At 40.1% G+C, this 14,768-nt stretch overlaps 1 protein-coding gene across 3 annotated transcripts in view; it reads right to left on the bottom strand.

The window, feature by feature from the left end:
- The window catches only part of LOC106084793 (uncharacterized), a 200,046-nt gene that overhangs the window by 68,724 nt on the left and 116,554 nt on the right, over positions 1-14,768 (bottom strand). For all 3 annotated transcript variants that reach the window (XM_059363037.1, XM_059363038.1, XM_059363039.1), the window contains one exon: positions 1,228-1,289. In XM_059363037.1, coding sequence (XP_059219020.1) covers positions 1,228-1,289 — 62 coding nt within the window. The remainder of the gene's footprint in view (positions 1-1,227; positions 1,290-14,768) is intronic.

Here is a 14,768-nt window from a genome sequence, read left to right as displayed (position 1 = left end):
TAGATCAAAGTTGGAGTATGCCGCCATCATTTGGGATCCTTATTGTATTTCGCATATCGGTCGTATTGAACGAATTCAAAAACTTTTTTCTAAATTTGCCCTTAGGCCTTTGTTTCCTTTGGAGCATCCACCATATCGGTCGCGATGTTTGTTACTGGGACTACAGAGTTTGGATTGCCGTAGAAAATTTCAGTCTGCTTTATTTATTTTTGATTTGATTAATAATCGTGTCGATTCTCCCGATTTGTTGGCTTTAGTTCCGTTTTCTGTTCCAGTAAGGAGTTTACGATTTACTGATTTATTTAGTATTAAATTTCATCGTTGCAATTATGCCCGCAATGGACCACTAACACGCTCATTTTTAAATTTAAATCGAATTAATTTAAATTTTCAAAAAGAATCGAAGCCAAGTATTGATTTTAGCACATCTAAAGAAGTATTTAGGTCAAGTTTATATTGCGCTTTTCCCCTAACATAGTTTTTGTAAATATATTTATATTTTTTGAATTTAATCTTAGTCTGTAAGGATATGAATTCCATTGACTATAATAATAATAATAATAAATAAATAAATTTATAGGATCAGACAGCAGTTTTTCGAGGTGCTACAAACGGAATGACTAGATTGTCCATGAACTTTCCATTAAGGAACAGGGGTATACTTCTCACATATCAAAGACTGCTATCCGTTGAAGTATAAATTTAAGCTCAACGGGACCTCCATTTTATAGCTGTGTCCGAACGATGTGCCGCAGCGCGACACCTCTTATGGGAGATGTTTTTACATGGCATAGTTCCTTACAAATATCCCTAGCATTACGGGGTAATAATCACGCTGAAAATTTGTTTCTGATGTTTTCGTCGGGATTCGAAACCAGGCGTTCAAAATCATAGGCTAACATGTCAACCTCTGCGCTACGGTGAATAGAGTAGTAAATACGAGTATAATAATATTTTGTTGAATATCTTTTATTACAACGAAACAAAAGACTTAAGAAACAAACTTGAAAATATTTTATACTTTTTTCACTTAAGGTATAATAATGCATAAAAATTATGTTTTTTTTTTGCAAAACATTTCTTTCGAATAAAGACACCTCCCACTGTGTATTCCACCACTAACTTTGCTTAAATATCTCCACAAAAGTTTGTTTTTTTTTATTTCACTCATTTGTAACTGGTCTTTTTTTTCTTTGATGGTTTCTAAAATTTTTCAATATGACTCACCTTTGAAAATCCTATATTTGGCGTTGGTGCTTGGTGCATGGAAATGTCATGACGTTTAAATACTGCAAAAAAATAGTAATGAGAAAAAAAAAATATGTCAATAAAATGTTTCAAGCATTTTTTTTTCTTAACTGCTCTTTTGCAGGCATTTGAAGATATTTCTTTAATGCAGTTATTATTAACGACATACACTACACTCTTAACACATGTTAATTTTCTAAATGTTTTTGTTGTTGTGGTTGTGTTTGTTTTGTATTCAATAGACAACAAGAAAAAAAAACAAGCGACAGCATTACTTATAATGGAAACAATGCTTTTTTTGAATATGCAATTACTGTAAATGTGTGTGTATTGGTTTATTAGTACAACAACAGTGGCAAGGAAAAAAATTCTCATTGTAATAGTTTTTCCATTGCTGTTGTTGTTTTTGTAGCTCTCTCAGTTTAGCAATGTCGTCATATTTTTTTCTTTTGGTTATTTTTTTACATAATCTTTTTGTTTTATTTATTTTTTTATGGCAACTTTGTAAATTGAGTTAGAACGACATACATTTAACCATGTTTAGTTATTCGAACATAATAAATAAGACAAAAGGTATATTAGAGTGCTTAGATAATGGGATGACTATGAGCACCTCACAGGCTGGAACTTTGAGCTCCGACTTGTGTGGTGCCCATCGTTATCACGAGAAGCTTAGCTGAAAGCTACCGGGCGCGTCCACAGGTTGCGGATGGTGGAAAGCTCCGTTTTTATGCGGAGTAGCTGCAAATGCGGCCGCGGGCAGTCAGCGATTTTCGAGAGGAGAGTCTCAATGAGGAGTCAGGTGGCAATGAGAGGCTAGCCACAATCCGCATAAAAGCCAAACTCTTCAACATCAGCCTAATTTGTGCCCATGCCCCGACGGAAGACAAAGACGAGCAGACCAAGGATATTTTCTACGATCGCTTAGAGAAAGAATATGACCGCTGCCCCGCCCATGATATTAAAATCGTCCTGGGAGATTTTAATGCGAAAATAGGAAAGGAAGACATCTTTGGTCCAACAGTCGGAAAGTTTAGCCCCCACGAGATAACGTCCAGTAATGGGTTGAGTCTGATAGATTTCGCCGCGGCAAAAAACATGATAGTTAGTAGCACCAGATTTCAACATAAAAATATTCACAAAGCCACATGGCTGTCACCCGATCAAAAGGCATTCATCCAGCGTGTTAGATGTACGATCGATCCGAGGAGCGAAAGTAGATTCGGATCATTACCTTGTTGAAGCAAAGATTCGCCCCCGTTTGAACATGGCGAGGAAAATACGATCTGACACTGCACGGAAGCTGGACATTGAAAAGCTGCAAGCACAACAAATGGCAGCAGCATACTCCACTCGACTGACCCAACTGCTCCTTGTTTCGATGATATAATGGCGCAGTGGCAAACTATTGCCTACTCCATAGAAAATGCCTCAAAATCAGTACTTGGGTACCGGAAGCCTCCTCCAAGAAACCCATGGTACGACCAAAAGTGCGGCATACATAGCAACTGCAATCAGTAGCGACGCGTCAGATGAAGGAGAGGTATCGGGAGAAAAGGAGAGAACGTCTATTCTCCAGAAAGAAGAAGGAAATAAAAATGGTGGGCGAATTGAGATGTACAGGAGTCAGAATGAAGTCCGGAAATTCTACAAAGAATCAAACTTCAAACCGATGGCTTTGGTACAGGCACATCCTCCCGCAGAGACAAAGAGGGAAATCTGGTAACTGATACAGATAGTATGCCGAGCATATGGAAATAACATTTTACCCATCTGCTAGTGTCCGACGATGGCAGCGAAGAGGATACCGCTGAATTAATCCCTAATGATGGTATAAAATGTTAACCTCCTCGTTAGAATGAGGTCCAAGTAGCAGTGACTCAACTGAAGAACAACAAGGCAGGAAGAGCCGACGGGTTACCCGCTGAACTATTGAAGACCGCAGGCGAGATGCTGATAAAACAGTTTCATCATCTTGTCTGCTCAATCTGACTATAGAAACGCATACCCGATGATTGGAACCTCAGCATACTATGTCCCGTACACAAGAAAGGAGATAAGACCGAATGTGCCAACCCATCGCATACAAGATACTCTCGAGCGTACTGTGTAAAAGATTAAAACCTAAAGTCAATGAGATAATTGGGCCCTATCAATGCGGCTTTAGACCTGGTAAATCCACCCTAGACCAGATATTCACACTGCGCCAAGTTCCGGAAAGGACCCGAGAAGGACAAATTAACACCTACCATCTCTTTGTTGACTACAAAGCCGCCTTCGATACTCCTTTACGTTCAAAGGTATTTCAAGCCATGTCTGAGTTTGGTTTCCCTGCAAAATTAATAAGACTCTGCAGGATGACACTTGCCGATACGCGTTCCTCAGTAAGAATAGGAAAGAATCTCTCCGTACCATTTAATACCAAACGAGGTTTCAGACAAGGAGACAGGCTATCGTGTGATCTCCTTAATATCCTGCTGGAGAAGATTATACGAGATGCAGATGTGAATAGATATGGCACACTAATCACAAGAGAACACATGCTACTCGCCTATGCCGACGATATCGATAGCATAGGTCGGTCACCGAAAGTAGTAACTGCTGCCTTTGAAAGAATCGAAAGAGAGTCAGTGAAAATGGGTCTGGCAGTAAATGGAGATAAGACGAAATGGATGGTTTCAACTCCCAAAAAGCCTTGCACAACCGAGCAGATAAAGAAAATGGAGAAAGTTGGGAACCACAACTTTGAGATGAGTCAGTAACTTTATCTACCTCGGCACGGCCGTAACCGAAACGAATGACACCAGATGCTACTTTGGACTAAGTAAGCAGTTTAGAAACAATGCCACCTCTCGACAGACGAAGATAACACTATACAAGACACTGATACTACCCGAGCTGTTATAGGAGGCCACCGTAGCGTAGGTTAGGTTAGCATGTCCACCTATGACGCTGAACGCCTAGGTTCGAATCCTGGCGAGACCATCAGAAAAAATTGTCTGCGGTGGTTTTCCCCTCCTCATGCTGGCAACATTTGTGAGGTAACATGCCATGTAAAACTTCTCTCCGAAGAGGTGTCGCACTGCGGCACGCCGTTCGGACTCGTCTATAAAAAGGAGGCCCCTTGTCATTGAGCTTAAACTTGAATCGATCGCCACTCATTGATAGGTGAGAAGTGGAATGTACATGGGCAAAATATGCAATTTGCAAAGATGTTCACACTCGACGGGATGTGTTAACACCACTCCACCTCACCCATTCTACCCAGATCGCCCGGATCTCCGCCTGCAGGACCGTATTATGGTCATGCAGTCTAAAACAGATCTAAGTCCCTGGGTTCTCAATGAAGACACTCAGGCCCACTCTGTCCTCTAGTTTTGATCCCTACGTGTTACAGGCAGTCTTAAACAGATCTCAGTCCCTGGGTTCTCAATGAAGACACTCAGGCCCACTCTGTCCTCTAGTTTTCATCCCTCCGTGTTACATGACCTTCCAGATGGCAATGCTAGGGTTCCGTCAATCCAAGACTGTACCGCTGGCAACAGTGCTTCGCACCCGATCTCAAGGTTCGTCTCAAGTATCCGATCGGAAACCTCTTCCCTTCCTTTTAGGTTTCCTATCGTCGCCTCGATTATACCGCGATGGTATGAGCTATTTCCATCCTCAATCCATTCTCCCATCGCCTTAAGTCTCATAGCCGCAGTGGCTGCCTCACACTTAATCTGTATGTCAATGGGTCGAATATCTAGAATAGTGTTCAGTGCCCTAGTTGGTGTGGTCCTAATCGCTCCGCCTGTGCAAAGACAACATGCTCTCTGAATCTGTTCTGAACCTGTTGTATGGTCCTTATGTTGCATTTTTTCCCCATAGCAGTCCACTAAACTACGGAGGCGTAAGTAAGTATCGATCTAATCAAGCTCCTGTAGAGCCAAAGGATTATCTTCGAATTCAGGCCCCATTTCGAGCCTACGGCCCGTTTACATAGAGCCCATCATCTTTGAGCCTTCTCAGTACGCTCCTGATTGTGACACTTCCAATTCAGTTTCCTGCCTAGTCTGGTATCGACATCGTCTTATTGAGCACGTTTCCTCAACCTTTGTCTTCCTCGTGAACAGGCATATTTTAGTCGTCTCTGGGTAAACATTGAGACCTCTGGGTCTAGCCCAGTCATATGCCATATGCAAAACCCTTTAGGCCCTTCTGTATAGCTGGTTCAGATCCTTAGCCCATAGAAGTATCATAATATCGTCTGCGTAACAGACGGTTTCAAATCCCTCCTCAGTCAACGTCCGTAATAGGTCATTTATGGTGGTCACCCAAAGGAGTGGTGTGGCCCCCCGTGGCGTGCCTTGTGCCACTTTCTCCCTTATATTTATGCCATGGGACACCAAATTTATCCACCTGTTCCTCAGCAAATGGTTTATCCAGGACCGGGTTCACCCGGTCCAAACGATGCCAAAACGTACACACTGCATACCGCCAGTGTGTACGTTTTGGCATCGAAGGATTCTTCTATTTTATGCACAACCTCGTGCAGGGCAATCTCCACCGACCTTCTCTTGACATAGGCATGCTGTTTGTATTGGGCAGTTCGCTTGATATCCTACTCTTTATCATGGTGTCCACAATACGTTCCATTGTTTTGAGTAGAAAGGACCTAAGGCTTATGGGCCTGTAGGCCTTTGGTGTCGCATAACTTGCCTTGCGGGCTTGGGTATAAATACCACCCTTGCCTTCTGCCAGACTTTCGGACTATAAGCAGGTCCTAGGCACGCTCTGAAAATATTGGCCAGATGAGGCGCCAGATAGTCTGCCTCTTTCTGTAGTAACGCTGGAAATATTCCATCAGGTCCGGGTGACTTAAATGGTTTGAAACTCCTCAAGGATTCCTTCGCCATAAATTCCGTAATTATAAAAATTTTTTAATGATAGGTACATCATTATACCCTCCACCATAGGATGGGGGGTATACTAATTTCGTCATTCTGTTTGTAACTACTCGAAATATTCGTCTGAGACCCCATAAAGTATATATATTCTTGATCGTCGCGACATTTTATGTCGATCTAGCCATGTCCGTCCGTTCGTCCGTCTGTCTGTCGAAAGCACGCTAACTTCCGAAGGAGTAAAGCTAGCCGCTTGAAATTTTGCACAAATACTTCTTATTAGTGTAGGTCGGTTGGTATTGTAAATGGGCCATATCTGTCCATGTTTTGATATAGCTGCCATATAAACCGATCTTGGGTCTTGACTTCTTGAGCCTCTAGAAGGCGCAATTCTTATCCGATTTGAATGAAATTTTGCACGACGTGTTTTGTTATGATATCCAACAATTGTGCCAAGTATAGTTCAAATCGGTTCATAATCTGGTATAGCTGTCATATAAACCGATCTTGGGTCTTGACTTATTGAGCTTCTAGAGGGCGCAATTCTTATCCGATTAAATGAAATTTTGCACGACGTGTTTTGGTATCACTTCCAACAACTACGCTGAGTATGGTTTAAATCGGTCCATGTTTTGAAATAGCTGTCATATAAACCGATCTGGGGTCTTGACTTTTTGAGCCTCTATATGGCGCAATTCTCGTTCGATTTAACTGAAATTTTGCACGTAGTGTTTTAGTATTACTTTCAACAACTGTGCCAAGTATGGTTCAAATCGGTTCATAATCTGGTATAGCTGTCATTTAAACCGATCTTGGATCTTGACTTCTTGAGCTTCTAGAGGGCGCAATTCTTATCCAATTGGAATGAAATTTTGCACGACGTGTTTTGGTATCACTTCCAACAACTACGCTGAGTATGGTTTAAATCGGTTCATGTTTTGAAATAGCTGTCATATAAACCGATCTGGGGTCTTGACTTCTTGAGCCTCTAGATGGCGCAATTGTCGTTCGATTTAACTGAAATTTTGCACGTAGTGTTTTGGTATTACTTTCAACAACTGTGCTGAGTATGATTCAAATCGGTTCATAATCTGGTATAGCTGCCATATAAACCGATCTTGGAACTTGACTTCTTGAGCCAGTTGAGCGCGCAATTCTCATCCGATTTGGCTGAAATTTTGTACAACGGCTTCTCTCATGACCTTCAACATACGTGTCTAATAGGGTCGGAATCGATCAATAGCTTGATACAGCTCCCATATAAACCTATCTCCCGATTTTGCTTCTTCAGCCCCTTAAATGCGCAATTCTTATCACAATGAACTGAAATATTACGCAATGACTTCTACAATGTTCAGCATTCATTTACCGTTCGAATCGGACTATAACTTGGTATAGCTCCAATAGCAAAACAGTTCTTATTCAATATTCTATGTTTGTCTAAAAAGAGATACCGCGCATAGAACTCGACAAATGCGATCTATGGTGGAGGGTATATAACATTCGGCCCCGCCGAACTTAGCACGCTCTTACTTGTTTTTTATTAATTTTTTTTTATTTTTAATGGCGCAATATTTGGCATTTATGTAAGAAGGAAGGGGCTATATATGAAAAATATGTTTTAAAGATTCGGCGAGTGAAATTTTAGAAATTTCAAATTTGAATTTTATAAATTTTTTTTTTGCTCACCCTAATACACATATACCCTGCATAGCCATGTGCATAAACACAGATACGGACATACATTTATGTGTATTTGTATATGTTCATGTTGCATGGAGCAACTACATTTGTACATTTGTTCCAATAATTTTTATTTCCATCTATAGCTCGGCCTTATTGTCATTGTGGGAGAACAATTTTTGTTTTATTGTTTTTTGTTCCGATAAACTTTTTGGTTTTTTCATTTTGTTCGCTAAAAGACCCCCAAAACGGCAACACAGCCAACCATCAAGTGTCCAAGCTCGACAACAAGCATTGTGAGTTGAAACCCATCTCCCCCTTTCGTCGATTCGTAACCCCAAGAAGGCATTTTTCTTGTATAAAGCAAATTTAGGAGAGAGAAAAAAAAGATCCAAATAAACTTTATAGACTATGTCAATTGGTAAAATGTCAAAGTCCCCCAATATGATATACTACAACTATGTATGTATGAATAACAACAATAGCAACAACAAAAAACTGCAATAGCTATAGCTAAGATGTTTTTGTGTTTTTTTTTATTTGTTTGTTGCAAATATTCAATACTTCCACATGAAGGTGGTAGCGGCGGAGCTGGCTTTTGGTGGAAGGCTTACCTGCCAGCTCATAAATACTATCCAATGCTGACATTCACTATTAGAAAAACACAAAACACACAACACACTCCGCTATAACCATATAGAGGAATAATATATTTGACATCCACCTCACTTGGGGTAGATGTTGTTGCACTGCAGTATGTTCGAACGCTTGTGTGTTGTGGGACAAGTTTTTATTTGTTTAATTGAAATGGTCAAGTTGAAACTGAGTATTTACGTACATAAATAACTACAATTGTTATAAACACATTAAACAATGAAAAATAAAAATTACCAAACTATTGTTATTTTTTTTTTTTTTTGCAAAAACAAAAACCGGGGTAGCGGTATAAGGCGAGAGTACCATGTACCCTGCAAAACATATACGACCTTATTCACAAAACTGAATGAAGCCTTACTTAACTTTTTACTTTAATTGGCTGTGACAGAATATTTGTTCCACCAGCCGAACGTAGAATAGCGCTCTAAGCGCCTCGATCTTCTGCGCTCTTTCTAAAATCTCTGACACCAAGTTTCGAGGTGTCTCCCACAACTTTGTCTTTCCATCGGGCTTTTGGTCTTCCCGGTTTGCGTGTACCACCGTGTTTGTCTTCAAAAGACTTCTTTGCTGGAGCTTCTTCATCCATTCTGACAACATGACCTAGCCAACGCAGCCGTTGTATTTTGATGCATGTAACTATGCTATCGTCGTCATACAGCTCATACAGCTCGTGGTTCATACGTCGCCTATATTCCCCGTTAACGCAAACTGCTCCATATATTTTATGAAGAATCTTCCTCTCAAATACTCCAAGCACTGCTTCATCTGCTTTCACAAGTACCCATGCTGCAGAACCATATAACAGCATGGGTAGTATCAGTGTCTTGTAAAATGTAGTCTTCGTCTGTCGAGAGGTAGCCTTGTTTCTAAACTGCTTACTTAGTCCAAAGTAGCATCTGTTTGCCAGTATTATTCTTCGCTTTATCTTAAAACTGGTGTCATTCATTTCGGTTACGGCGGTGCCGAGTTACTGACTGTCTCAAAGTTGTGGTTCCCAACTTTCTCCATTTTCTTTATCTGCTTGGTTGTGTAAGGCATTTTGGGAGTTGAAACCATCCATTTCGTCTTATCTCCATTTACTGCCAGAGCCATTTTCACTGACTCTCTTTCGATTCTTTCAAAGGCAGCAGTTACTTACTTCCGGTGACCGACCTATGCTATCGATATCGTCGGCATAGGCGAATAGCATGTGCTCTCTTGTGATTAGTGTGTCATATCTATTCACATCTGCATCTCGTCTAATCTTCTCCAGCAGGATGTTAAAGAGATCACACGATAGGCTGTCTCCTTGTCTGAAACCTCGTTTGGTATCAAATGGTTCGGAGAGATTCTTTCCTATCACACGATAAACTGTCTCCTTGTCTGAAACCTCGTTTGGTATTAAATGCCACGGAGATACTCTTTCCTATTCTTACTGAGGAACGCGTATCGGCAAGTGTCATCCTGCAGAGTCGTATTAATTTTGCAGGGATACCAAACTCAGACATGGCTTGAAATACCTTTGAACGTAAAGGAGTATCGAAGGCGGCTTTGTAGTCAACAAAGAGATGGTAGATATTGATTTGTCCTTCTCCGGTCTTTTCCAGCATTTGGCGCAGTGTGAATATCTGGTCTAGGGTTGATTTACCAGGTCTAAAGCCGCATTGATAGGGCCCAATTATCTCATTGACTTTAGGTTTAATCTTTCACACAGTACGCTCGAGAGTATCTTGTATGCGATGGGGAAGAGACTTATTTCTCTGTAGTTGGCACATTCCGCCTTGTCTCCTTTCTTGTGTACGGGACATAGTATGATGAGGTTTCAATCATCGGGTATGCGTTCTTCTAGCCAGATTGCGCAGATAAGCTGATGCATACGCCTTATCAGCGTATCGCCTCTGGCTTTAAATAGTTCAGCGGGCAACCTGTCTGCTCCTGCTGCCTTGTTGCTGTAGTCGGGTCACTGCTACTTGGTCCTCATTCTGACTAGGAGGTAAACATTCTATACCCGTATCGGTCGGGGAATGAAGCCTTAAAGAAAGGTTTCTATAAAGAAAGTCTGTCAAATTATATGGCGGTCGCCGAAGACCTATCCTTACAGCCCTTATCTGTTTGACTAAGTTTTTCAGTAACGTTTCGGGTAAGTTGCCTTTTATTCCATTCTTTTTGGCAGTAACGGCCAATGGCCTATGCAAACGTCAGGTGTGCAAAGATGAGGGTGGGATCAGGGCTACAGAGTCAAGCAATTTTGACTCGACTCCGAAACCAACTTCGTAGTCGACTCCAATCACATAAAAATGCTACATTTCATACCCACCACTAAAGACTGGAGGTTATACCCAACGTAGGCAATATGGGCAGGTGTGCAAAGATGAGGGTGGAATCAGGGCTACAGAGTCGAGCAATTTTGACTCGACTCCGACACCAACTTTGGAGTCGACTCCAAGCACATAAAAATGCTACATTTCATACCCACCACTAAAGACTGGAGGTGATACCCAACCTAGGCAATATGGATATCAAATGAAAGGTATTAGCGAGTAGATTACGAATATGTGGAAACAAAAACAACCTGGGGAGGACATACGGGCTCTCGAGGAATTGGAACCACCTTTAACCCTAAGAAATATGGGTACAAAATTAAAGGTATTAAGGAGTGCAAATGCAAATTTGGCCATGAACGTTCCATTGAGGAAAAGGGGCAATCTTCTAGCATATGAATGAATCATTTGGCTATCCATCATATATTTCTTAGTTGTATCTACATGCCAAATTTCAGAAACTCTAGGTCCATCTGTAAAGAAAGTACCAAAAGGTACCAAATGATACCAAAATTTACGAATTTCTAATAGAACATTTAGTCACCCATCATATATTGCTTAGTTGTACCTACAAATGGTAGCAAAATGTGCGATAGGTAAATAGATCATTTAGCCATCCATCATATATTTCTTAGTTGTATCTACATACCAAATTTCAGACCTCAAGCTCCATCTAAACAAAAAGTGCAAAATGGTACCAATTTTGGTACCAAAATGTATGAATTTTGAATTGGTCATTTAGTCATACATCATTTATTTCTTAGTTGTACCTAAATGCCATATTTCAGAGCTCTAGCTCCATCTGCACAGAAAGTACCAAATGGTACCAATATTGGTACCAAAATGTCCGGATTGTTAAAAGATCATTGACATCCACCATATTTTTCCTAGTTGCACCTGCATGCCAAATTTCAGACCTCTAGCTTCATCGGAACAGAAAGTACAAAATGGTACCAATTTTGGTACCAAAATGTATGAATTTTGAATAGGTCATTTAGTCATCTATCAATTATTTCTTAGTTGTACCTAGATGCCATATTTCAGACCTCTAGCTCCATCTGCAAAGAAAGTACAAAATGGTACCAATTTTGGTACCAAAAAGTACGAATTTTGGTATTTAGTCACTTATCATATATTTCTTAGTTGTACCTACACGCCATGTACTGCGACGCCGTTCTACTGGGTTCCAATCCCGGCCTGAACATCAAAAATGTTTTCTACCAAATGGTGTCTTTATGCAGCACGCCGTTCGGGCTCCGCATAAAAAAGGATGCCCCTTTTCATTGAGCTTAAACTTTAAACTGCACTCATTGATATGAGAAAAGATTCGCCTGTTTCTTAGTGGAATGTTCATGGGCAATTTAATAGTTTAGTACCTACATGCTAAATTTCAGATCTCAAGCTCCATCTGTAAAGAATGTAACAAAAGGTAACAATTGAGTTACTAAACGTACGTTTTCTCCCATTACCAGTACCATTTTTTCATTTTTTCTTTTCAACCTCCTCCTTTCGGGCCATATGTCTTTAGGGTCAAATTTCAAAATTCTACCTCTATCCATCCACTATGTACACAGTTCACCTATTTCGTACCTTTTTTTGGTACTTTTTTTAGACCCTTAATGTACAATTTTATAAAACTCCTACTGTCACCCAATTAAGGTTCCCATAGTGTACCAAAGATCCAAAGATTCCGAGCTCTGGTACAATTTACAAAGAAAGTACCAAATAGTACCATTTTGCGGTACTAAACGTACTTTTTCTACCATTTCCTATAAGATTTTCCAATTTTTTTTAAACCTTATATTTTCGAGACTCTCTTTAATTTGAGCTCAAGTTTCAAAATTCAGAGCTCTGGTTCAATTTACAAAGAAAGTACCAAATAAAGGGTGATTTTTTTGAGGTTAGGATTTTCATGCATTAGTATTTGACAGATCACGTGGGATTTCAGACATGGTGTCAAAGAGAAAGATGCTCAGTATGCTTTGACATTTCATCATGAATATACTTACTAACGAGCAACGCTTGCAAATCATTGAATTTTATTACCAAAATCAGTGTTCGGTTCGAAATGTGTTCATTCACCGTAACGTTGCGTCCAACAGCATCTTTGAAAAAATACGGTCCAATGATTCCACCAGCGTACAAACCACACCAAACAGTGCATTTTTCGGGATGCATGGGCAGTTCTTGAACGGCTTCTGGTTGCTCTTCACTCCAAATGCGGCAATTTTGCTTATTTACGTAGCCATTCAACCATAAATGAGCCTCATCGCTGAACGGTGAATGAACACATTTCGAACCGAACACTGATTTTGGTAATAAAATTCAATGATTTGCAAGCGTTGCTCGTTAATAAGTCTATTCATGATGAAATGTCAAAGCATACTGAGCATCTTTCTCTTTGACACCTTGTCTGAAATCCCACGTGATCTGTCAAATACTAATGCATGAAAATCCTAACCTGAAAAAAATCACCCTTTAGTACCATTTTGCGGTACTAAACGTACTTTTTCTCCCATTTCCTATAAGATTTTCCAAATTTTTTTTAACCTTATTTTTTCGAGACGCTCTTTAATTTGAGCCCTAGTTCCAAAATTCAGAGCTCTGGTTCAATTTACAAAGAAAGTACCAAATAGTACCATTTTACGGTACTAAACGTACTTTTTCTCCCATTTCTTGTAAGATTTTCCAAATTATTTTTTTCAGCCTTATATTTTCGAGACGCTCTTTAATTTGAGCCCAAGTTCCAAAATTCAGAGCTCTGATACAATTTACAAAGAAAGTACCAAATAGTACCATTTTGCGGTACTACAAGTACCTTTTCTCCCATTTCCTGTAAGATTTTCCAAATTATTTTTTTCAGCCTTATATTTTTGAGACGCTCTTTAATTTGAGTCCAAGAACATAATTCTAGCCCTTTCCGTTTGAGCTGGGCAAACATGTACCATTTCGTACTTTTTAGTACCTAAACGTACGAATATGACCAAATTGAGCCTTATCACGTATCTATGACACAAGACCCAACACATGCGTGCAAAATTCCATGATTCTAGTTTTAGCCGTTTGGTTTGGGCGATGATCAATCAGTCAGTCAGCCAGTCGGTCAGCAATCAGTCAATCACTCATTTCTTTTATATTGAGAGATTTTTTTTTGATGTAAACTTTTGAAGTTGGAGTCGAGGTAATTTATTCGACTTCGACTCCAGGGAAAATTGATCGACTCCGACTCCGCAGCCTTTTTTATTTTGTCTGGAGTCGGAGTCAAGGTATTTTTTTCGACTTCGACTCCAGGGAAAATTGATCGACTCCGACTCCGCAGCCTTGATTGGAACGGTCTTTTTTTTAAGACCTGATCCAGGTATCTTCGTCCAAAGTCTCTGCAGTCCAGTCGCCTATCGGCTAATGCAACCTGGTGCGGACACTCCTCTAGTCGAGGTTTCAGTAGCAGTAGCAACAAGCTACGGCTACATTTATTGGTGTTTTGCATGTGCTAAAATGGCATTGAAATTAATAAAATTGAACTTAAATAATAAGCACATGCACTTTATGTAAGGCTATCGCATAGTTCTATATAACGTTTATTTTTAAATATGAGATGATTTTTTGCCAAACAAAAATCAAATACAATGTAAAGCGAGCATTGCATCTGATATCGAAAGACTTAAGACACGAAATATGATAACTAAGTATGCACATTTGGCTATTTGCGCAGGCTCCAAATGTGCAATGCCAAAGGCCAATGTGATAATACAAAAGACTTAAGAAACGAACGTGTCACAGGTGAAACACCAGTGGGTGTCCGACCCATGGCTATGCTAATGGTGGTGGTGGTTGTTGTTGTTGTTGATATTCTGCCTTCACCATATGGTTTCTTATGATTCCTTCGTTGGTTTATTGGCTTGTTTGGCATCGCATTAAAGGCTTACAGCGTTTAACGTTCAACCCAGCAGGGGGGCGAAGTTACGACAATTAATACTTGTACCAAATTGGATTA

Source organism: Stomoxys calcitrans, chromosome 2 (assembly GCF_963082655.1).
Source record: "Stomoxys calcitrans chromosome 2, idStoCalc2.1, whole genome shotgun sequence".
Classification (NCBI taxonomy): domain Eukaryota; kingdom Metazoa; phylum Arthropoda; class Insecta; order Diptera; family Muscidae; genus Stomoxys; species Stomoxys calcitrans.
This window is presented reverse-complemented; position numbering and strand designations above follow the sequence as displayed.